Source organism: Cornus florida, unplaced genomic scaffold (genome assembly GCF_030987335.1).
Source record: "Cornus florida cultivar Cherokee Brave unplaced genomic scaffold, ASM3098733v1 CherokeeBrave_3.0.0_Hap2_Chr02, whole genome shotgun sequence".
In the NCBI taxonomy this organism is placed as follows: domain Eukaryota; kingdom Viridiplantae; phylum Streptophyta; class Magnoliopsida; order Cornales; family Cornaceae; genus Cornus; species Cornus florida.
The window spans coordinates 33,084,456-33,110,938 of record NW_026775572.1 but is presented as its reverse complement, the minus strand read 5'-3'; the positions used below and the strand labels follow the sequence as shown (position 1 = coordinate 33,110,938).

Below are 26,483 nucleotides of genomic sequence, written 5' to 3'. Positions count from 1 at the left end.
TCTGTTAAAGAATGGGCAGCAGGCGAAATGGGACGAGAAAGAAAGAAATGGAAAAATGGGATTTGGTGATAGTTTGTGCGGGTCCCACTTAAATGAATGTCTAAAGAAATTCATTTGGTTTGATTGCATTTTATACATTTATATGATATATGTATACATCTGGAGGTGGGCATGTGGCTCTGCCGAAGTGGGTAAGGAATTGGTGACTGTGGGACCCACTTGATATTAGTTTTGCACAGTTTCCTTTGACTTTGGCTTTTGCACTTGATGTTATTCTAGAAACAGGGATAAGTGTGCTGTGTGTATAGAAATTAATGAAGCTAAGAGATAAGAAAGTGCGTGTCTGTCTACATGTCCTTTGTTTGATTTTTGTCCGTAGATATTTGTATTGGGTCGGTTGAAATGGTCTATTTATATGGGCATTTGTTTGGTGAAGAAGAGACAGAAAAATTGAGAAAAAACAAATACAGAGAGTTAAAGACCGAGAGATCCGAGAGTTCAGAGTGGGCTGGGAGCAGTGATGTTGATGACGCAGTGTTGATTTATTTATTTTTTAGAGTAGGGTTCTTCGTATCTTGAATGGTCTAAATAATTTTTGTTTTAAATATTTTATTAATTATTATTTTGTTAAAATTGTATATATATATATTTTGTTTAAATATATATGTATATTTTTGTGAAGTTAATTTTGTATGAAATTTCTTGAAATTCTTGCTATGGTTTTTTATACTGGGACTTCCCTGTCTCACCCCCTTCCAGTTTCAGGTACCGAGGATGAACTTAGATTGCTAGTAGTGGGCTTAGGTGGAAGAGTTGGTGTTGAGGATTAAATTAATTATTTAGAGAATTTTGTATATTTTTATTTAAGGAAATTGATTCTGTATTAATAAAATGGTATTTTCTTTTGAGATCTTGGGTGTAAATTAAAGTATTTTGATTTGAATAAATCGAGAAATTTATTTAAAAAATTCGGGTGTTACAATATTAATGTTCTTTTTATTGTTGTATAACTTGTTGTCCTCAGGGACATATCGGCGATGATAGGGATTCGTAAGGTAAGTTTTTAAGGTCTCGTTTTTGAATCGCACGCCTAACTTAAATGATACCTGTGTTATGTGATCAATACACACACTCAAAAGAAAAAAAAAAAAAAAAATTTACAAACCTTGTTAATTTTGATTTTTAAGCGATGTAATTAAATATACTACAATGTTACATTCTCAATAAAGTGGCAAGATGGTAAGAATCATAAAAAGCCCGCTAAAGTTTATTTAGACAACAATATTAAACGCAGTGACAAACTAGCCCTTCATTTATAGCTCTCATTTTTGAGCAGATAAAGCTAGTACAAATTGGCGGATATTTTGAAAGCAGACAAGCAAAAAATCCCTTGGTGGTAAGCCCTCTTTGATCACTGGCAACTCTAAAAAGCAACCCATCCATGTATCCAAACAGGGGAACTTCAGAGGGTCAAACACTTTGACGCCTGCAACCTCCTCAAACAATTCAAGCCATGGAGCAATCCACCCGAAGACAACGTCCAAGTACCCAATGGTGTCTACCTCCAAAGAACTTCTTACCCTCGAGCTCTCCTTCAATGATTTCTAGGGCATCTCTGGCTTGCATCACTTCCTTTTCTTGTTGCTTTTCATCAAGAAATAGTACTCTCCTCATCAATTAAGTGAACTACAATATTATTAATATCAATAGAATTAATGTTATTGAAATATAATATGCAATTTGCTATGCAGTAAATAGAGATAAGGATCTTGCATATATATGAGCCTGGATCTTCTGCTGTGTATATGTACAATACCAAGAAATAGGGTTTTGGACACAATTAAATCTATCTGTTTCAATCATATTTAAATAATGTTTTGAAAAACAGAATTAATGTGTTGACAAATCACATCACGCGAATAAGCTGCTCAAGGAACTAGGCGCTTTACCAACTACCAACCAGGCCATTAAATAACACCTATTCACACTAGCTGTCGATACATGCAATATCTATCCTCTTTGTTAGTATTTACACTGTAAATCCATTGTTCTGACTAGATTAATCAAAGAAAATATATAGGACATCATCATCATTATAAGAGCCTAGTGTGTGTGCGTGTGACATACCTTTTCTTCAATAAACTTAGCCCAGAATCTAACCATGGCTCTTTGATAAGGGTCCTTAGGCAATAAAGGGTTATGTTCCCAAGTCTCATCAATGTACTCAATGATGAGCAGTGACTCTGAGATTGGTTTGTGGAAGTGAAGCAGGACAGGTACTTTCTTGTATACAGGGTTGGAGTTGAGGAGAAGAGGGCTCTTTTTGATCAGGTCTTGTTCTATCTCTTCGTAATCGATTCCCTTCAGCTTCAGAACCCATTTCACCCTCTGAACAAATGGACTGGAACGTGTCCCCAATAGCTTCACCTCTCCCTCTCCCGCCATATATGACTCCTCTGTGATTTTATGACAACCTCTTCCTTGTCGGCCTTCGCCTTTTATAACAAGGGTGTCAAATTTTTCATGTTCATATGTGTTTTTTTTTTTTTTTCCTTCCACGAGGAAATTGACTTATACAATTTGGCGACGTGAGAAGTCTCCTTTTTTCTGATTTTTTAAAAGTAGAAAAATAGGAGGAAAAATAAATGATGATTTGTTCTTCTTTCTGATTTTTCAAAGTATTCAGTTTGAACCGTTGTGTCTCACAAATTATTATCGAACAGTTTATGCTCACCTAATTAAAGAAAATTTTCAAATTACTTCATTGACTTTATGAGCCAAACTTAACTTTAGTGATAGTTTCAAGAACACAAATCTTGGTTGAGTCCAGACCCTCTGTTGTATTTAATCCCTAGCATGATATAGAGATTTTCAATGCACTTAAATAGAGTTTAAGAAACACATTTGTTCATTAAAGTTTTGAACAGGGCGGAGCCAAGATTGCAAAATGGATTGGGCTAAGAGAAAGATTAGTATTACATATGAACCGAGCAGTGAATTGATGTACAGTAATACTAAAATATATATTTTTTTGGACCTTAACTATAGCCCAGATCTCTGCCTATCCCTGGTTTTGAGTGACACCATTTTTGCTTCATTGGTCTTTCTGTCACACCTCTTCATCTTTCTTTATGGTTCAGAAGGATGACAATTTGAATAGAAGGATAGCTTGGAGTGATAGAAGAGTTATACATGGAGAAAAGAAGGAAACTCAAGCAAATTTATAAGGGCTAGAAAAGCTATACATATGTTTCATAGAAATTTAAAATCTTGTAGTTAATAGAAGAGAGAGAATTGACGGGTCAGTTCTCTAATGGTACCAGAACACTATTTTTTAAAAGAAGATTAAGAGTCTTAAGGGAGACATATGTATGTGAGTACCAATTAAGAAAAAGAAAAAGAAAGAATATGTATACATAAATAAGGAAACTGTTCCTATACTATTCAGTTAATTAGGAATTAGTAAAGGGGAAAAAAAAAAAATTGAAATGATCTGAAAGAAGCAGATAGATATTTAGTGATATGGTTTTAATATTCAGACCCCACTTTGTTGCCAAATGGGTACAGGGAGTTCTTCCTTATTCCTTTCCTCTCCCTCTCCCTCTTCCCTCTACAAGATAGGGAGAGTGGAGAGTTCTTTTTGTCTCCCTTCATCCGCCCTCCCTCCTTTCCACCCCAAGCTCTGCCCTTCATTTTTCTTCCAACCAGATATATATCACTAATCTTAATTGTGGAAGATGTTGACTTATTGCAGAATTTGTTACAATGCTGCACAAAGGCCAAATGATGTATATTTGACACAAAATTAATTTCAATTCTAGCAATTATATTAAGTTAATAACGACCTAATAATGTCACATTCAGGTATAAAATACAATAGCAAACCAGCATACCAAGAAAATCACCGCCAGAACTGCAGTCGTGACAGCTGTTATCTCTGTCCACCTGCAAGATTTCTTCAATATAATCAACGATGATGAGCTGTTATTTGCTTCTCATAAACACCAATGCTATGAAAGATTTTCTGTGTGTCTGTCTTGCAGAAAATTAATCTTCCTGGGGAAAAATTTGGCTGGGAATGGCATACTATACTATGGGTCAGTATTTTTAGTTATCAGTGCCTTCTTTGCTTTGCACGCTTCTGTGATTGCCGACCTTTTATTTTCCATTTGTCAACCCCAGCTGGACGGTTTCGTTCTTCAATCTCTTGGACCTTGCGCTTCCTGCAAAAGATTGATACAGGAGAAATAAGCTGCACAAGAACTTGGCAATTACTAGTGAACTAATAATGCCTCTGTGGTTTTATGGCAAAAATGTCTCCAATCTAAAATAGAGCTTATTAATAAGTCAATTGTAGGAGTTTTATTATTAAGAATTACACCTATTGTCACTATTTCAATAATAATAATAATAATAATAATAAATTCTCTCTAAAATGTGTATTAAAACATATTTATAATCTTAGAAGCCATCCACAGACGCTAAAAATATACAGCATTGGGCAAAAGCCCAACAGTAACATATTCTGAATCACCTGTATTCCCCAAGGGAATGATCTGAAAGTAGCTCGTCAGCAAGGGTTGCCTTCCTCTCCTTCTTAGTAAGTCTGCCTGTGAAGAAGTCCGATGCTGATTCTATCACCGTTCCGACCTGATTGTTGTCCAAATACCCAATTATTTTTACCACTTCACGAAGAAAAAAAACAATAAAAGTGAAAACAAAGCAATGCATCCAAATCATATATATTTTATCCGCGCCTTAGTGTTGCAATCATGTTCTACTAACATTCAGCTTTAACCATGAACTTGCCTGAAAATACTTGGGAAGTGTCTTTGATTTAGAATTGCCCTTCTTGTAGTGCCTCTTTGGATCAATAGCACTCCTCAACTGTATCAACCAAAAGAGATATAAATGCAAACAGTCAATATCTATTGAAATAAATAAGAAAGTTACAATCTATATCTATTGGCATCCATCCAACACAGATGAACCATCAATTCCATAACCGGCCACTCCACCGTGATTTTTAGTAAACCCAATAATGATTCTATGTCTAATGCATACAAATCATAGTACAATAATTACTAAAGTTGTGATGATAAGGGAGATCTAATACCGATTCTAGAGAACTCCAGCAACATGTTTAGTGGATGTCATTCAAAAAATGGAATGGCACATAATAAGAGAACAAGAACATGATGGTCCTGATACCAATTTCTAGATCAAGGAAGGCACATTAATCTAGGCAACATATAAAGCTCATTTCCAATTCAGGTGTTTTATGGCCCATTATTGCATTAGAAAGGATTCCTTGTTTACAAAAGAAAACTTTTCAAGCAGTAGTAAGAAAGAATTAAGTATAACAGCAAGTGTTCCCTGTGCTTAGACCGACTCTTCATTGCTGTGACATACACCTAAAGCCTCCACTTTAATGAGGAAAGAAGGAAGAATTTTCAATTCTTTCAATTTTGTGAATGCTGAATTACAACTCAAAGCTATTGCCACTGCTTGGGGGTCCCACCGCCATTCAGGTTGTCGGCATACATGTCTTTTTAAATTATATTTTTAAACCAGACGAAAGATCTTGCACATTAGTTAAAATGACATGTGACACAAGAAGAATGACGGAGTGTTCAAAATAAGATTTTTAAGTGCCAAAATTAGTAAAATTAAATTCCCAAATTGTTGGTTGACTAGGCAATAGGCAAGCCTCAGTCTCACTGAAACTGAAACAAATATTTTTAGTCGGGGACTTACTGAAACAATTTTGCTAAAGCAGGTTGAAGCTTTAAAGAATGTATATATGTGTGTGTATGTATATATTAATATAAATTTTTTGAAATATTTCCATTGAAGAAAAGACATCCTATAGAAGATTTAAGTAACTGAAGACATCATTTACAAAGCTATGTAAAACTTGACAGAAACTTACAGTGAAGTTACCAGGAAGCAGAACAAGTAGCATGGGTGGTTAGGCACTAAACTGCCACTAATTTCACTTGTACATCTTTACAGTGTACTTTCATTTTCTAATTCTCAGTCACATGGAAAAGATTGAGAGGATATATTGTACAACAGAAGTGTTGGTTGGTAATGCAGTACGATAACCGACTGTAATATCAGTGATCAATTGGCACATGCAAACTTCATCGTAGGAACAGTTGACAAAAGCAGGAGGAGGAGCAGCGTGATGTATGTGATAAAGGGTAAGCGAATCGGTTACAAGAGGTGGTTATTGATGCATATGTTCAAGCTTGCTTTTAGATACACGACTGCAGGTGGCAGCAGATGAGACTAAAAGAGCTAGAGCAGTTTGCACTTTTTTTTTTACCTTTCACGACATAATTTTTTTTTTTTTTTTTCTTTCTGTTTATACCTTCTTCTTTTCTTTTTTTTTTGGTTCTTCTGGTCACAAAAATCATCCCTCCCCAACAGATATATTTTTGTCCTTCTCTCACTGTTGTTACCTCTTCTCCTTTTCTTTTTCCTCTCCTCTGTTCTGTCTTCAACAGTTGCTTTCTCTTGGTTAGTTTCTTCAACCTACCCCATCCCCTTCCCTTCCCCTTTTCTCTCCCTGTTCCCCATCTCTGCCTTTTTCATGGAAAATTAGTTTGTTTGCAAACACTATGATCCAGCTGCAAGAACTTAATCTCTCTCTGAATGTGTACTTTTCCAATTGCAAAAATACTTAATGGTTTGATGATAAATTATGATTTAATGAGGATTATTTGCATGATAAATTACGTCATCTTCTTGATTCACCGACTCTTAATAGTGGCAAACCTAGTCATCATACACCATATATTTAAAATTTGAAGTGATTGTATTGTTCCGTTAGTCCAAATTTTCGATGCTATATGATTTATTTGCATGTTATATATACAACAAGTGCCTTACTTCACTAAGGCTTGCACCTAGGCTCTAGAACACCTTTGCGACAACAACTAAACCCCTTAGATATGGAATCCAAAGAATAATTCAGCCAATCCTCATAAAAAATCAACACTAGAAATAACAAAACATATGAATTCTGAAACAATTTTAATTGCCCAATAAGTAAACATAAATCTGTTAACTATATTATCTTTAAACCCAAATTTGCATTATATAGGTGCCCATGTGATTCCACAAATTCATTGCAGTAAGTTACATACTGGTATATTTGCAATAAAATATTACTAATATTATTATTATTATGGTTGTGTGAAATAACATATAAATTCATTTGCAACATCAATTGCTAATAAATTCCATACATTTGCAAGCTACAACATGATAAAACAAGACTGATTCTTGTATCTGGTCTGGAACTAATAATACAAAAGAAACAAATTACTGGAATAGATAACAAAACCTGTAGTAACTGGAGATCTTTTCTCAACTCCGGAGTGATGGTTGGGGCAGGCATGTCAAACCTATTTGCAATTTCACAATCGACCCACAAAAAATATCAACAACAAACATCAACAGACAAAATTTCACATAATAGTTACACAGACAAAATAAATAATCTCATTCAAATCCAGGCTTACTAATTCTTCCCAGCTTTATCTTTGACTTGTTTCCTCAGTAAAGTGTTCAATTTTTTGGGGTTGTTAGGTGGAACAAACAGGACATCAATGTGTGTACTGATTCCAGGCAGATTTTTAGGCTTATCAGAACCATTTTTGGTTCCAGATGAGAATGTAGGCAGCTTTGGTTCCCATGAAAGACCAATCACTGGCTTGCTTTCAGGCATTCTGATTACCAATCACACTTCAAATTAATAGTAAAGCACTTCAGATTTAACCATTTCAGTTTTTTTGAAATTAGGGTTTATGAATGGACTTGAAGTTTGGGCTATTTTAAAAAGAAGATGAATTGGGCTTGAAGTTTGGGCTTCAAATTTATTTATAAGTTTTAGATGTTATAACTTGACATGTAATTATTATATCTTCTCTTTAAAAGTTACTATATTATATTATTTTATTTTATTTTTGCTTTTTAGAATACGTGTATTGGATTCGCAACACATGCACTATTTAAGTTAAGAGTGTGATTCGAAAGTGAGATTTCAAATATTTCAAATACATTAGTCAGCAGCCAAGGGACTTTAATTTAAAAAATAGAAAATCATGTTTGTGCCTGTAGGTCTCAAATTCTTATATGCCACATTTTCGGTATGATAATGGTTAGTGGGTATAATTTGGGGACTAGTTAGTAGAGTTTTCAGCTCTCTTAATAAATGTGTCTGTATTTAAATTTTATTTTATTTTTTAATTTGTTTACTTGATCAAATAGTGTAATTTTTTCCTAACAAATTAAAAAAAGAAAATTCAAACACGGATATTATTATTATTTATTATTTTCTATTTTTTGGTGGGTGGGCATCTAGATGAAGTCAAAATGGTACAGTTAAGCTTAGGCCCATGAGTTGTTACAGAAAGACACATCACAAATAGCAAGTAAAGTCTAGAATTGGACATATCACAACTTTTGTAACACATCATAAGTTGTTACAGAAAGACACATCACAAATAGCAAATAAAGTATAGAGTTGGACACATCACAATTTCTGTAACACATCATAAGTTGTAACAAAGGACACATCACAAATAGCAAGTAAAATCTGGAGCTGGACACATCACTACTTCTGTAACACATCATAAGTTGTTACAGAACATCACAAATAGAAAGTAAAGTCATGTATACAGTTAAATACAATTACAATTATTATGTACAGTCATCTGCTGTACAATATGATGTTTTCAAACAGTAATAAGTGCTATTCACGAACAAAGACATATTAATATTTTTTTTCGTTTTATAAAAAGTGGGAATAGTATTTCATAATAAGTGTCATGGTGTCATTTATATGTAAAGTGTTCAAAATGTGCTCACCAAATATTCTAAACATATTAATAAAATAGAAAATCATGTATGTACAAAAAAAGTATTTAGTCCACATTCAGTAGGGGCCACGACCCTTTCAAGGTTCGCAAAATTTAATATAAATTTTGTTCTTCTAGTATTACCAGTCATGTCCCATGAATCTTGTGTTCGTAGGTTTCAAATTCTTATATGCCACATTTTTAATATGATAATAGTTAGTGAATATTATTCGGTGACGTAATTATAAGAGTGTTCAGTTCTCTTAATAGATGTATCTGCATTTGAATATTTATTTAACAAACTAAATGAAGAGAACTTAAACACTGACATTATTATTATTATTTATTTTTTGGTCCACGTAGATGAAGTCAAAATGGTGCATTTAAGTTTAGGCCCATAAGTAACAACACACGACACATCACAAGAATAATTACAGTTATTATATACAGTCATGTTGGTAAGACTTAACCGCTAAACAAGGACAATAAGTGCTATCTATTAACAAAGACAAATTAATAGAAATGGAAGTCTTTGTTAATTTTGAAAGTAATGTAGAAAAATTTATTCATCTTGGTGTGCATTCAATGTTGACAAGATACTTCTGTTTTTTAAATGTTGCAACATTCGGCATGTTTTGAAAACATTTTTCTTAAAAAAAATGTTTAAATTTAAAATAAGAAACTGATGTATTCTTAATTTCCACGGGCTAATGCATGCATTCGGCCGTGAAAGTAGGTTTTAAATTTTAATATTCAACTGTGTAAACTAATGGCTCCTATTGTCATCATAGTAGACTTTGTGATGGCTCAAAAATAGCATTAAACTTATACGGAGTAGCAAAATATTAAGGCCCTGTTTGGGGAGCTCTCAACTTCTAAAATTCTTTTTACTGAACCGGTTTCAAAATAGTGAGTGTGTTAAAATTAAAAAAATAACTTTTTTTAGTGAAAGTGAATGCACGCATTTATTTCAAACGGCCTAGCAAAGGGGAGGCTTTGAAATAGTGAGTGTGCTAAAATAAAAAATAAAAAATAATAAAAAAAAAGAAACAAAAAAGAAAAAAGAAAAATAAAATAACTAATTGTATTATAAATATGGAATTTATAGAATTTTCAAAGAAAATTTAAAATCAAATAAATATAGCAATTCCATCATACTTCTTTTTTCAAATAACTAATCCTTAATTTCGATGAAATCCATTGATATCAAACCCTTTATTTATTTATTTTTTAGTTCTTCGTACAAGATATATATTTTTATTTTCCAAGTTTGAAATTTGTTAAACAAGACATTGAGCTCCATTTGAGCCCAGATAAAAGTATTTTAATTAACGAATTGACACGATTATTCATCAAATTTGAAGTTAGTCATCTTCTTCAATGTGTCACTATATAATTGGCTTCATATCCCCATCAATTGCTTGTCCAGACACATTTCTCTTCACTACGTCCTGTTGATTCACATGTTGCACTCTTATTGCTTGTCCCAACTTTTTCTCTCACTCATACATTTTGTTTCATAATCACTTCAAGGTTTTTTTTAGAATTTTTTTTTTTGACTTACTATCGAGCTTAAGTAATGTTAACATATAATAATATATTTGTAATAGTAAATATAGTCCTTATAGGCAAGCCTATTTATTTATATATCCTTTTTTGTATCATTTTAAATCAATTTAATATATTATTTTATATTATATATCTGTTTCTCTTTGTCTTTCTATATCTGATAATCAACTTTCATATTATATCTTTGTCTTTTTCTGTCTTTCTATATACGATAATTAACATGATATCAGAGTCACCGTCGAATATGGCGGCAGAAGCCTTATCTCCAGCGGCGGTCCAAAACCTTAACGTACCGGATCTCTGCTCTTTGCTGGATCTCTCAAATTCCACTGAACCATTGCCCCGCCATATTATATATATATATATATATATATATATGTATATATATATATATATGTATATATATTACCATTACCCCGACGATCTGAACCACCGTTGCGCCAACCATCAGCTCAGATCCCCGTCGCCCACCGGAGAACCACGTTGTTCGCCGGTCATTTCTACCGAACTTATAACCGATCGGCTCCATCTGAGCTGCCGCATCCTAGCCCGTCACCATCTCATAGCCGTCACCGCCGCTGCACCAAACAACATCCATCACAGCCAAAATCGCCGGTGCCACCACAGATCTCTGCCGCCGTCACCATCGATCTTATTTGCCTAGCCGAAGCCGAACTCTGTCACCACCGCCAACCTCTTCACTCGGCTGAGTATTCCATCAGCCGAGCCGCATTGCCGAGCTCTATCTTGTCACTGCCGCCTCCGCCGTTCATCGCCGACCCACATCGTCGGCTTCATCGCCGACCCGATCAACCTCATCGCCCTCTTTGTCGCTGTCTCCCCTGGTCCGAAAACTCTTTGATGGTTCAGTGAATCATTTATCGCCAACCCACATCGTCGGCCTCCACTTCATCACCGACCCAATCTCAACAATTCTAGGATTGTTTCTCTCTTATCTTTCTCTCTCTTACTTCTGGTTCTGGATTCTCACCTTCCTCTCAACCCAAGTCTGCCTATCTTCAATAGTTTCCATCTTATTCGAATTCTCTCTCTCTAGATTTTCTCTCCAAGTCACCTTTTCTTTCATTTAGGGTGTTTGGATAGATAGGAAAGAAAAGATAAGAAAATATAAAGTATTAGTTAGGAGAAAAGAAAAAAAAAGGATAGTAATAATTTCTATTCATGTTTAGATAGATACGGGAGAAAAGAAACGAAATGATAGTTATTCTTATTTGGATAAGATAGAGAAGATAAAAGAAAAGAAATGATAGTAACTAAATTAATGTCTTACCCTTTTAGAAAAGAATGGATAGTTATTTTTGTTTGGGACATAAATGGAATAATTTTTTTGTATATTAATTTGTGGAGTGTATTTTTGATATTACCAATTAATCACTTACTCCACTATCCTTTCTCTCCCTATCTTCTCAAATTAGGAGAGAAACCAAATGAGGGATAAGAAGGAATAGTTATCCCTTTGTATCTCTCCCCTCTTCTCTTTTCTCTTTGCTTAATTCACCCAAACATGCTCCCACCTTATCCTTTCTTTTCTTTTCTCTCCCTATTCCTCCAAATCAACCCTACCAAACACACCCTTAGAGAGAAAACTTTCTCTCTGTGTAAAATTTTGTCCGCAATCCCCTTCTTCCCTTTTCCCATTTTTTACTCAACCACTCACCACTCTCTCTCTTCCTTTCTTTTTTTTCTCTCTCAAATTGTTATCTTTCCCATTCCTATTTTTTACTTTATTAATCATTGTAGGTTTAAAATTTGTCTCTATAAAAGAAATTAAAAGAAATAATACAACTCACTCAAAATAATAATAATAAGTAATAAGAATACTCAGAGAAAAGCATATATTGCTCCAAGATCTTTATTGGAGGTTTAGGCCTCTATTTATATGCAAAAACGTGGTAGAATTATAGTTGGACTCGCATTGCTTGCCCTCTAGTACATTCCATATACAATGTTCTTTCCTATAATGTTGTTTCCTTCTATACTCCTTTCTATGCCAGATTTCTCTTGCTGTAAAACTTCATTGTATGAAGGATCCTTTATTTGGTAGGACTAGTTCTGTCTATAAACAAATCTGGGCCGAATGTAACTTGGTCCAACTGACTTTATTAACTGGCTGGAAGTTCAAATAAGGCGATATTGGGCTGTTAGTGATTTAATTTGGGCTTGAACAGGGTTGGGCTTTTGTAACCCACCAAGAGATTAAAAATATGACTTATATTGTAGCTATGTGGATGACTTTTATTGGAGCGGAATTTTTCCCTCCACACATGTATCGGAAGAAGATAGGAGATAGCAAATAAGCGTGGTGAAGTGGTGCGGATCTTTTTATCCATCAATCAAAAGTGTTGGCAGGCTCACCTATCTGCCATAAAATTAACCAAATATATATATAATTCCTTGTTTGGACTATTCCAAACCCAATTTTTCAGAATCGGCCCAGTTCAGTATCCATCCCAGTTCAATTTTGGCCTAGATCAATATTCAGCCCTGTTCAGTTCAGCCTTGGTCCAGTTTAGATTTAAGTTCTAAATGCTCCTGATATCCCGAGGGAGCGTATTCCGACCAGTTCCAATTTTCGGAGTACAGCCCGCCTAGTTTTTCGGCATTGATCTGGCTCTATCATGCGCTTCCAAACACTCTGTCATCGACATTTCTATCACGTGCTTCCAAGCACTCTGTCATGTGCCTTCGTGTACCTCAAGTGGTAATCCCACTTTCGTTATGCTCCTAAACACCTCAGCGTGTCGAAACTTTACAGTTTCGTCACCTCAAGTGGTAATTCCACTCTATAATTCCACTCAAATATTAGCTTTCAAGAGCTCATGGCTACCACATCTGCCATAAAGTGGTCTTTATGCGCCTGTGCGCATCTCAAGTGGTTATAACACTCTATCAAGCGGTAATCCCGCTCTGTCATACGCATTCGTGCGTCTCGTAAGTGGTAAATTCCACTCAAATATTAGCTTTCAAGAGCTCTCTCAAGGCTACCACACTTGCCGTAAGTGGTCTATCATGTGCTTCTAAGCACCTCCACGTATCGGATCTTTACAACTTTGATATCGCCTTTCGCTCCAGTTTTTCTTTCCAAATTCAAGTTGGTTTCTGCTCTACCACCTTAAGTTTGAGGGGAATGTTAATATATAATAATATATTATATTATATAGCCGTTATAGGCAAGCCTATTTATATGTCCTCCTTTGTATCATTTTAAATCAATTCAATATATTCTTTCATATTATATCTTTGTCTTTCTGTCTTTCTAGATCTAATAATCAACAAATAAAATTATTGAGCGCTTCATGCCTTAACAAGACAAAATTGAAAAAAAAAAAAAAAAAAAAAAAAATTCACCAACGTATCCAATGATAGCCATAAATTTACATTTTATGAAAACAAAAAACTTTCATCATCACAGAATATTGATTAGTCTATTATTACTCTTTTGGTGTTTTGTTGAATTTTATCACTAGTTTTTCTTTACAAATGACTTGTTTTTTTGTTACTTTCGAATATAGACCGAAAGTGACAGTGATTTACTGATTTATAAACAGTCATAAGATGTATTATATGAGTAAACATTTGTATTTGTTAAAAATATATAACTTTGATCTACTACTAGTTATGAGATATTTTTCTCAGTAGGTCATTAATTCAGCTTAGTATAATTTCTCATTCTATAAAGAAATAGTGTGATATTCGAGTCCATAATAGACATTTGTGGGTGTGAAATGTATTTACCTAATAAAATAAAATTATGAGCTATTTTTAGACAAGTGTTACAGTATGTTGATGGTTCTACGGTATCTAAAAACACCATGACTTTAACTCATATTGCGGGGAGATTAGGCTTGTTTGATTAATGGTTGCAAACAAGCATTGGCTTATGGAACCTTGGTAAGGAAAAAGATTAAGATCTAAACATTTTCTTGATTGATTTATAGACCATGAAGAATAATCAATAAGGTTATACAAATCTTAATAGTGTTGCAAATGAACTTAGGCTCGGCTCATTTGTCGTTACTAGCTCGAAAAACATAGCATAAACTTGACTCGTATTAATATACAAGTCTATATTTATGAATATTTAGATCCGCTGGAGACTGTCTTTCCATAAATCGAACACAAATTGTTTATGAATAACTCCCCTAAATATCTAGACTACTTATTTTTCATTTGCTTTTTACCCATACAGGCTTATGTCACATAAGATAACACCTTAATAACAACCTTAACCGTCAGAGAAGCAGTGTACTACTCTACTCAGCTCCAACTACCAAACTCCATGTCCAAATCTAAGAAGAGGGACAGAGCAGAAATGACCATAAGAGAGATGGGATTGCAAGACTGTGTGAACACAAGGATTAGAGGATGGGGTGCTAAGGGTATTAGTGGTGGACAAAAGAGGAGAGTTAGCATATGCATAGAGATCCTAACACGCCCAAAGCTTCTATTCCTTGATGAACCAACGAGCGGGCTTAATAGTGCCGTGTCATACTATGTCATGAAATGAATTACAAAGCTCGATCAGCAGGATGGAAGGATTGTCACCACTTCCATTCATCGGTCGAGCAGTGAAGTCTTCGCTCTCTTCCACAATCTGTGTCTTCTCTCTGTGAAAATAAGAGTTACGCGGAGTGCAGAAACAAACAGTTGATTTTAATTGTGATTAACTCCCTTAATGACCTAGATCTGATTATTAGGTCACTTACTCAATTTATAATTGACTAGATTATCTGACCAATTTAAACATGCATCCACAATCACAAATATATGAAAAGTAAAGCAAGTTAGAGTTAGAGAGATTGCACCAAGATTTTATCGAGGAAAGCCCAGTTGATTAAATACGTCAACTGTTATGGGAAAAATCTCGTGGACTATACAGTCTAAAGTAAACCAATCCACTATGTTTGAAACAAAGTATACCGAATTTTGACTCTGGCTCACATCATATCGTTCTACACCACACCAACAGCTGACGATCCTCTGGCTTTGCAACTCCCCATTTAACAGCAACTTGATCTAAGGCTGACACTTGATATTTGTAGAAGAGTAGTAGGTAGATCAGACAGCACTCCACGAATGCTCTAACCCTTTCAAAGTGTGACTGCATTTACTTCTGTTCTTCAAGATCTGAACTTGGTTGTAGAAGAATTAAATCCTGCTGATCATCTGGAATATCTAAATCTTCAATACAGCTCTAATTCCGATGAGATAGAGAACACTACAACTAAATGACTCATGAATATATATGTGTGCTCTAAAAAATAAATTCAGAATAATCAGATTTGATTTTCTGAATTTCTCTCTCTCTAACGGCTTTCTCTAAATATAGAATTGATTTTCCCTAAAGCCGTATCTCAACCAATGTATATGACATGGTTTATATAGAGTTTAAAAAATCTAATCCCTTAGAAAATATGATAAATTTCGTGCATAGGACTTGGAAGGAAGTTAGAAACGAAAATGTAACTTTCAGCAAAAAGGAAACTAAAATCCAAGTGCTGCAAAAAGTCCTTGAACCGATTTAGCCATCTTGAACTGGTTCAAGATGGACAGTAAGGAATCCCATGAATTCTTGAAGCGGTTCAGCCCTCTTGAAGCGGTTCAAGATGAGCAGTCTTGAAATTTTGCAATATTTTGCAATTAAAGTTGTTCTGAACCTTCCAGAACCCTTCATAACTATTCTCACTACCTCTCAACCTTCTTAAAGCGTTGTTCTCATCATCTCGAAGTGTAGTAACCCATGAACACTTGTACTTCTTCAAATCCGTATCCAATCTTCAATCTTTGAAATTTTGAACAGAAAAATTACAACTCGATCGGACTTGTTTTGACAATGAAATTAGCCAATTATAAAATATGTCTCACAATCTCCCCCTTTGGTAATTTCGTGACAAAACCCTAAAACAATTCAGCAATCTACCCAAGTAGGAAAGTAAATTACATTGATTGATAATATCTCAACTCTTAAATTATCTCCCCCTTTTTGTCACAAATTAACAAGGGTCTCAAGGAAACAACCAACTATATAAATCTTGTAAACTGAAATCAATGAGATTGTAAACTCCACAAGATTATATATATCAATAGAAATAACTAAGAACAATTCTTTTAAGTTCCACAAACTTAGTAAGTGTAGTAAAATCACCACCAAATTCCAAAAATATATGATCTATCAATTGTTTAGATTTCAGATAATAAATCAATGATATTACATATCCTTAGAAATCAAACAATCAACATGTGCAAAAGACATTTTTTTCTATATCTCTCTTTGTGCTCCATTTTCTTTTTGCACATCGGCGGCTTTCACGCTTATGGGTAGCTAGCTCTTTCCCTTATTCCCATTTGTTTCGAGTCAAGGTAGCTCTTGGACAAATCCTAAATGTAGCCTTTTCCATCTCACCTTTTTCTAAACATCAAATATTTTGTCTTTTTCAAAAACTTTTTCATTCCAAGCTGTTTTTCAATTTTTTTTCACTCTTTTGGTCTAAAACACATAAATCAAATTTAAATTTCAAGACAATGACCAATCATATCAACATTATCTTTGACCAAAACAATGACATCTCAAATAAATGTACTATCAATGATTCATTTACTATACAAAATAACTAAGCAAAACCAATTTTGTCAATTCATAGCCATTGTATGATTTTCACAAATAATCCATTTGTCATTAATCTCTTTGTATTCAATATGGTTTGCTTAACTTTCCAAAAACATAATCTAGACTCTCAAGATATGTATGTAAATCCTTTATAAACTATGTCTTTGCAATGCATCTAATCAAGACAACAGACACCAATAGATTTCCTAAAATGAGAAAACTTAGGAGCATCTAATGGTTTAGTGAGAATATCAGCCAAATTCTAATCAGTATGCACTTTTTCCAAAGACACGACAATTTGTTCAACAAGTTCCCTAAGAAAGTGATGTCGAATGTCAATATGCTTAGTCCTAGAATGCAAAACTGGATTCTTTGAAATATTAATTGTACTAGTATTATCATAAAAGATAGAAATAGTACCTTGATCAACTCCATAATCCAGAAGCATCTATTTCATCCAAAGCAATTGTGTGCAAGAAGTTCCAGCAGTAATGTATTCAGCCTCACAAGGTGATAAAGATATGCAATTTTGCTTCTTGCTGTACCATGAAACAAGATTAGTACCAACATAGAAACAACCATCTGAAGTACTCTTTCTTTCATCCTTATTTCCAGCCCAATCAGCATCAGTATAGCCTGTAATCTCAGAGTTAGACTCAGAAGAATAACGCAATTCATACTTCAATATACTATTGACATAACGAATAAAGCGCTTGGCTGTAAGAATATGTTGTTCTCTAGGATTAGCTCGATACCTAACACAAACACCTACACTAAATGAAATATCTGGCCTAGTTGCTACCAAATACGACAAGCTACCAATCATACTCTTATACAAGAAATGATCAACCTTGTTAGGATCAGAGTCTCTATCCAATTTGGATGAAGTACTCATAGGAGTTTGAATATGCTTTGAATCTTTCATACCAAACTTCTTAACTAGCTCCTTTGCATATTTTGATTGAGATTTGAAAATCCCATCATCAAGTTGTTTCACTTAGAGACCTAAAAAGAAAGTCAGTTCACCAACCATGCTCATTTCAAAAGTTTTACTCATATCTTTAGAAAAAGTATGAACAAGGTTATCACAAGTAGTACCAAAACCAATATCATCCACATATATTTGAGCAACAAGAAAATCTTTTCCTTTCCTGAAAATAAACAACGTTTTATCTGCTCCTCCTCTTCTGAAGACCTTGTGTAATAAATAAGAAGTCAACTTATCATTTCATGCTCTAGGTGCTTGATTTAAACCATATAGAGCCTTTTTAAGATGAAAAACAAATCAAGATTATGTGGATCAATAAAACCTTTTGGTTGTGCTACATAAACTTCTTCTTGCAAAATACCATTTAAAAAAGCACTTTTAACATCCATTTGAAACAATTTGAATTTAAAGTGACATGCAAGAGCAAAAAGAAGTTGAATAGACTCAAGTTTAGCAACAGGTGCAAAAGTCTCATCAAAATCAATTCCTTCAACTTGAGTGTATCCTTGTGCAACTAATCTAGCTTTATTTCTCATCACAAGACCATGTTCATCAAGTTTATTTTTAAAGATCCATTTGGTCCCTATGATATTAACATCACTAGGTTGAGGCACTAGTTCCCAAACATCATTCTTCACAAATTGAAGCAATTCCTCTTGCATAGCCATAAGCCAATCAGAACTTTGAAGAGCTTCATCAATATTCTTAGGTTCAAACTGAGTCATGTGACATGAATGAACAATATCATCTACAATGCATGAGTGTCCTACATCATCATGGAATGTACTCCTAGTACCATGCTTATCCCATAGACCTATCACATTATCAATTAGATGACTCAATCTAACTCTAGAACTGCTAGATGTGAGAATATCTAGAGATGGTGCAGGAATTCCTATAGGTTCATCAATAGTGACCTCTAATTCCTCATCCTCATCTTCTTCACCCTCTTCACTTTTTTCATCTTTGTCCTTAACTCTTTCTTCTTCTTGAATTGCAGGTTTTTTCCTTTCTCCTACGATTTTAAAATTAGTTTCTTCTTCATCAAGTTGAGGAGAGATTATCTTAGGTTTTGTATCATCAAATACAACATTTATAGACTCCATAACCACTTTGGTTCTATGATTAAAAACCTTATAAGCCCGACTAGTTTGTGAATAACCCAAAAACACGCCTTTATCACTTCTAGAGTTAAATTTCCTAAGTGTTCCCTATCTCTAGGGATATAACATTTACTTCCAAAAACTCTAAAGTATTTAACAGTGGGCTTTCTATTATACCACAATTCATATGAAGTCTTGTTAGTTCCAGGCCTAAGCTAAACTCTATTTAGGATATGACAAGCAGTACGTACCGATTCAGCCCAAAAGTGACTTACAATCTTATTCTCCTGAAGCATAGTACGAGCCATACCTGCAATTGTTCTATTTTTTCTTTCCACTACACCATTCTGTTGTGGTGTTTTAGGTGCTGAAAGTTCATGCTTAATGCCATTTTTATCACAATATTCAATAAACTTCTTAGGTTCGAATTCACCTCCATTGTCGCTCCTAATTCGATATCCCTTCTCATTTTGAATAAGTTGGCAAATAGACTTGAAATTCACAAAAGTATCAGCTTTATCTCTCAAATATGCAAAAAAAGTTAACTTAGAAAAATCATCAACCATAACAAGCATATATCTTTTTCCTCTAATGCTATCAGGTGTTATGCGACCCATCAAATCCATATGAATCAATTCTAAAGGTCGAGAAATGACTCTATGAATAAGTCTCTTATGTGACACTCTAGTTTTTTTTTTTTCTAACTGATATGGACCACATATTTTATTCTTAGGCATCTTCAATTTAGACAAACCTCGAACAAGATCATTGTTAGACAAATTCACTAAATCATTATAATTCACATGTCCAAGTCTTTTATGCCATAAAACAGCCTCATCAGTAACTGCAGAAAAACACATTAGTGAAGGATCTGAAAACACAACATAGCAATTATCAGAAGTTCTACTTTCTTTCAAGATACATTCACCTCTTTCATTAGTTACAAAACACCCTTATTGAGTAAAGTTGACTTGAAACTCCTCATCACAGATTTGACTAATACTCAACAGATTAGCAGCTAAACCTTTAACATATAGAACATTTTTTAACTCCCCAATCCCTGGAAATTTGATCTTTCCTTTATTACCTACAGTAGAACCTTTACCATCACCAAAAGTAACAGTACCAACTGAACATTCTTTAAAAGTGGTAAACAATGTTCTATCCCCTGTCATATGCCTAGAGCAACCACTATCAATGTACCAATCACATAGACCAAGTGCTCTAAGTGCTGTGTGTATGGCAAGACATTTAAAATTCTCTTTATTTACCCAAACAATTTTAGATTCATTATGCAATGATTTCCCTATTGTTATAGGCAAAGTGTCACAAGGCTCAACAGTTCTAATCATCGTCTTCCTCAAATTTGAACTCTCTAGATTTTTCAATTTCTTTCCTAGTTCAATTTTTCTTTTCTGACACTTATACTTAATATGCCCTTTTTCACCACAAAAATGACATGCGGCAATAAGTTTAGGAGAATTAGAAATAACATAAGGCTTGGTTTCAATTTCCACAAAAACATCCTTTGAATTTTTAAAATACAAATCCTTTGAAGTTCATGCCAAATCTTTGTTACTCATAACATTCCCAATCACTCCTTTTAACTTTTCAATTTTGCAAGTGTCAATATCAATTTTCTGAAAAGACTGTTTTGTTCTAACAAATTCACTACTCAAATTATCAATTTTAAGTTCCAGTGATTTATTAAACAAATTTATCTTATTAAGCTTCTTTTCCAGAAAATCAATTTTATGAAGAAGATTCAAATTCTTATAGTCAAGTTCTTCCAAATTTTTATTAGAGACAGAAATTTCTAACTTATAAACATCCCTATCAAGTTCTGCAAGATTCAATTTCTCTAACAAAATTTCAAAATCCTTTTTAAGCTTGGACCACTCAATTTGCATGCTTATGACAGAATCAAAAACAGGAGTTAAAGGCAACGCATCAACAGATGAATTTTCAGACATGATGCAAATATCAACAATTAATCAACAATTATGATCTACTCGGTATATCGAGTAACCCGCTCTGATACCAAATTGTGAAAATAAGAGTTACGCGGGTACGAAAACAAACAGTTGATTTTAATTGTGATTAACTCCCTTAATGACCTAGATCTGATTATTAGGTCAACTTGCTCAATTTATGATTGACTAGATTATCTGACCAATTTAAACATACATCCACAATCACAAATATATGAAAAGTAAAGTAAGTTAGAGTTAGAGAGATTGAACTAGGATTTTAGCGAGGAAAGCCCAGTTGATAAAATACGTCAACTGTTATGGGAAAAACCTTGGGGACTATACAGTCCAAAGTAAACCAATCCACTATGTTTGAAACAAAGTATACCGAACTTTGACTCTGGCTCACACCCTATCGTTCTACACCACACCAACGGCTGACGATCTTCTGGCTTTGCGACTCCCCGTCCAACAGCAAATTGATCTCAGGCTGACACTTGGTATTTGTAGAAGAGTAGCAGGTAGATCAGATAGCACTCCACGAATGCTCCACTTTCAAAGTGTGACTGCATTTATTTCTGTTCTTCAAGATCTAAACTTGATTGTACAAGAATTAAATCCTGCTGATTATCAGGAATATCTTAATCTTCAATACAGCTCTAATTCCGATGAGATAGAGAATACTATAACTATATCACTCATGAATATATATGTGTGCTCTAAAAAATAAATTTAGAATAATCAAATTTGATTTTCTGTATTTCTCTCTCTCTAACGGCTTTCTCTAAATATAGAATTGATTTTCCCTAAAGCCGCACCTCAACCAATGTATATGACATGGTTTATATAGAGTTTAAAAAATCCTAATCCCTTAGAAAATATGATAAATTCCGTGCATAGGACTTGGAAGGAAGTTGGAATCAAAAAGGTAACTTTCAGCAAAAAGGAAACTAAAATCTAAGTGCTGCAAAAAGTCCTTAAACCAGTTAAGCCATCTTGAACTGGTTCAAGATGGACAGTAAGGAATCCCACGAATTTTTGAACCGGTTCAGCCCTCTTGAACCGATTCAAGATGAGCAGTCTTGAAATTTTGCAATATTTTGCAATTAAAGTTATTCTGAACCTTTCAGAACCCTTCTTAACTGTTCTCACTACTTCTCAACCTTCTTTGAGCGTTATTCTCATCATCTCGGAGTATAGTAACCCATGAACACTTGTACTTCTTGAAATCCGCATCTGATCTTCAATCTTCGAAATTTTGAATAGAAAAATTACAACTCGATCGAACTTGTTTTGACAACGAAATTAGCTAATTATAAAATATATCTCACATTCTCTTTTGGAAAAACCGTCTACTTTGGCCCTGCTAGCGCAGTAAATGAGGTAATTGCAAGCGTTTATTTATATGAGTTAGAATCCTCTGCAGTACAGCACGTGTGTTATAATCATTTCACACACAGTAGTGTGTGAAATTATGTGGACCATCCACTAATGCATTGTTGTATATGTAACTAATCCCTCTTACATTCTTTGTGATGTAGTTCTTTGCATTGAATGGCTTCCCTTGCCTAACACTTGTGAATCCAGCCGAGCACTTTCTTCAAACAATCAACAAGGATTTCGATGAGGTAATTATATATTTTGCATTTTTTTAGCATGCTATAATAAGTCTTAATAGTTTATTTCATAAGTTTCAAGCTTCAATGACCTACAATTTTGACACAGGACATTGAATAAGGTTCCGCCGGGAAGATATGCACTGAGGAAGCAATTAATACTCTTATAAACTCATATAAATCATCAAATAGTTATCTAGAAGTTAGAAGGCAGGTAGCTGAAATATGCAAACAGGTCAGCAAACAATTCACAAATCATATTACATCTTACTTTTTCAATTTTACAAATAAATAGAAAAGTACTTAACTAAATAAATTAAACATTGTTCATTTTTAGGGAGGTGGAGCTTTGATGAAAAGAAGTCATACTAATTTCCTTACCCAATGTCTGGTTCTTACGAGGAGGTCTTTCGTGAACATGTTTCGTGATATTGGCTACAATTGGCTTTGACTTGGTATCTATGTCATAGTGGCCGCAGGTCTTGGCACCATCTACTACAATGTTGGCTCAAGTTATAGTTCAATACAGGTAAAAACATTAGATGATCACAATGCAGTTTAATCATCAATTTTAGATTGAATTAATCATTGTATATGGTTTCCATTGTTACATGCTAGAGGTGCAATGCTTATGTTTTGTGCTTCATTCTTAACTTTCATGGCCATTGGTGGATTCCCTTCATTTGTGGAGGATATGAAGGTGAAAATCATCAAAATTCTTCAATCCTAAAAACTTTTAATTTCAGCTTAGTGAAATGCTTCAAACTAGTTGAATATATGCCTAAAATCTATTTGACACTAACCTGCAGGTATTTGAAAGAGAAAGATTAAATGGGCATTATGGTTCCGGTGCATTTGCTATCGGCAACATAATTTCTTCTACGCCATACTTGTTACTCATATCACTGATTCTTGGATCAATTGCTTATTTCCTCACCGGACTTCAAAGAGAATACGAACAATTCACCTACTTTGTTTTGGTGTTTTTCGCTTGTATGATGTTGGTGGAGAGCCTGATGATGATTGTGGCAAGTGTAATGCCCAATTTCAATGTGTACCATGACTGCTTGGCTCTTCAAGCTGTTGAGAAATCATTCTACGATGTTCTTGGGGAGGAGTACATACAAGGCTTATGCTCCAAATCATGCTTATGCTCCATAAGCCTTGGGGGCACAAACCTATGTTTAGGACTAATCTAGTAAAATTAAACTCACGATCTTGTACAAGTTTAGATAATTCAATACATGTTATTGAAAAATGATCATTTATCTAATAGTTTCACAATTTCTTTTCCTCAATTTAGGTATATGTAACACTGGATGACATTCTAACATGGACCTTAACTGTTGGAGAAGCTGTGCACTACTCTGCTCATCTCCAATTGCCGAATTCAATGTCAAGTGCCGAGAAAAAGGAGAGAGCAAAGAAGACAATTAGGGAGATGGGGTTACAGGATTCAATGAACACGAGAATAGGAGGTTGGGGAAGCAAAGGCCTTAGTGGTGGCCAGAAGAGGAGAGTGAGCATTTGTATGGAGATTCTTACGCTCCCAAAGCTTCTCTTCCTCGATGAGCCAACAAGTGGTCTTGATAGTGCTACGTCGTACTATGTCACGAGCCGGATTGTGAAACTGGCACAAGAAGATGGAATGACAGTCATATCATCCATCCATCAGCCTTGTAGTGAGGTTTTTGCGCTCTTTGACTATCTCTGTCTTCTCTCCTTGGGCAGAACAGTGTACTTTGGTCCATCTTATGCAGCAAATCAGGTTAGTTTACAACTTTAATGTTTACATATAGTGTACATTCTATTCGAAAATGAAATGACTAGTGACTTTTACTACTTTTGGTCCAAAGTAGTTTTTGGCTATGAATGGTTTTCCATGCCCAAGTCTGCAAAATCCAGCTGATCATTACCTTAGAACAATCAACACAAATTTTGATGAGGTAGGTACTAGGCACTCAATTATTGAGAGTGTATTTTTTTTTTTCCTAATATTATACATCTATGATATTCAATTTTGATACTACATTTCACTATTAGGACATTGAACAAGGTGTTGGTGGAAAAATGACAACTGAGGAAGTAATTGATGTTCTAGTAAACTCTTCCAAATCATCTGATACTTGCAAGCAAATTCGAGGACACATAGCTGAGATACATAAACAGGTAAGATATTGAACAAATTCATTTAAATAGGACAAGAAAATTAAACCAAAAAAAAACTTACGACAATTATATGTATTGGATATATAATATTTGCATGTTGTTAGGGTGGAGGAGCAATAGAGAAGAAGGGAAGCCAAGCTAGCTTCTCTACCCAATGCCGTGTTCTTACAGAGCGGTCTTTTATAAACATGTTTCGTGACCTAGGCTACTACTGGTTGCGCCTTGCTATATACATAGCATTGGGTTTTGGTTTAGGTACTGTCTTCTATGATATGGGCTCTGATTATCACTCCATTCAAGTAAGTCTCATGTCATATATAACTATTTTTAGTCTAAAATTTTCTGGTTTTTGAATTTCAAATGAACATGTAACTATTTGTATGCTTTGAATGAATTAGGCAAAAGGCTCAATGCTCATGTTTGTAGCTTTCTTCTTGACTATCATGGCCATTGGTGGTTTTCCTTCCTTTATAGAGGACATGAAGGTGAATTAAACTCGTTCCAACAATTTATAAATCAAAATCTAATTTCAAACAAATTAATCAAACACCAATCTTTCTACCATGCTTAGGTTTTTGACCAGGAAAGGTTAAATGGACATTATGGTGCTGCAGCATTTGCCATTGCCAACACACTTTCTTCCATGGCATACTTGCTTGTCATCTCTTTGATTCCTGGAGCCATTATATATTATCTCGTGGGACTTCAGCGCAAGGACTTATTTTTATTAATACTCAATTAATAGGGCCTAAAACTATTGATGGCGGCCAAATTTTGAGGGATATATTTCAGGTAGAGATGGGATACTCTAAGTGGATTGATCTTGCTATCCTATTTGGAATGGTGGTGTTCTATAAATTATTGTTCTTGTGCATTGTCAAGATTGTCAAAAAGGTCAAGCCTTTGATTGGAGATGTTAGGTTTGCTTTTCTCAAGAACACCGAAAAGGTGGTGGTGAATCCGTATTCCACACCTCTTCATGAAGTAAAATAGCTGAATTATTTTTCTTTTTCTTTTTTTTTTTTTTTTTGCCTTTTTTCGAACTGATTTTATGGCTGGAAGTACGTTTTGATTTGGGCTATGTGATCTTTTGGCATAATCAAGATTGTTGAAAAGGTCAAGCCTTTAATTGGAGATGTTAGGTTTGTTTTTCTAAGAAAAACAGAAATAGTGGTGGTGAATCCCTATTCCACACCTCTACATGAAGCAAAATAGCTGAATAATAATGTAACTTTTTTGATCCAATTGTCAATATGTTTTAATTAGATTTGTGTTGGAAGTAGCTAATCTTTGATATTGTATGTTTTTCTATTTGTCACTTATCTTGTAACTAATGTTTTAGTAGAAGGTGTGAAAAGCAGTTCTTACTTCTTTTTTTTTTTTTTTTTGAAATTGTTGATATTGTGTTTGAAAGCACTAAATCGGCGGTTTGAATTTGAAATTGGAGGATACAAAGTTGGATTTGGAATTGGAAAATTTGGAATAAACCTTGTACTAAATTTCATTCAATTTCAAATTCAAGAGGTCAATTCAGTACTTTTAGATGAATAATTTTTGAAATATTGTCTTT

The 26,483-nt window shown here is 34.3% G+C and overlaps 1 protein-coding gene and 2 pseudogenes across 1 annotated transcript; 1 reads left to right on the top strand and 2 right to left on the bottom strand.

Moving 5' to 3' along the window:
- Positions 1–1,240: 1,240 nt before the first annotated feature.
- Positions 1,241–7,758, bottom strand: LOC132294595 (rRNA-processing protein fcf2-like; annotated as a pseudogene).
- On the bottom strand, positions 1,323–2,445 carry LOC132296011 (glutathione transferase GST 23-like). Its single transcript, XM_059794263.1, has 2 exons — positions 2,128–2,445; positions 1,323–1,592 (listed from the first exon to the last, which is right to left on the bottom strand). The coding sequence occupies exons 1-2, from the start codon at positions 2,443–2,445 to the stop codon at positions 1,323–1,325; spliced, it is 588 nt and encodes a 195-aa protein (XP_059650246.1).
- Positions 7,759–10,683: 2,925 nt separating the features above from the next.
- LOC132296010 (ABC transporter G family member 17-like) lies at positions 10,684–25,655 on the top strand (annotated as a pseudogene).
- Positions 25,656–26,483: the final 828 nt, after the last annotated feature.

Excerpts from the sequence above, each read along its gene's own strand:
- LOC132296011 (XM_059794263.1), bottom strand. The coding sequence starts at position 2,445 with ATGGCGGGAGAGGGAGAGGTGAAGCTATTGGGGACACGTTCCAGTCCA. Across the intron at positions 1,593-2,127 it reads CTAAGTTTATTGAAGAAAAG|GAGAGCTCGAGGGTAAGAAG; the intron begins GTATGTCACACG and ends AAATCATTGAAG.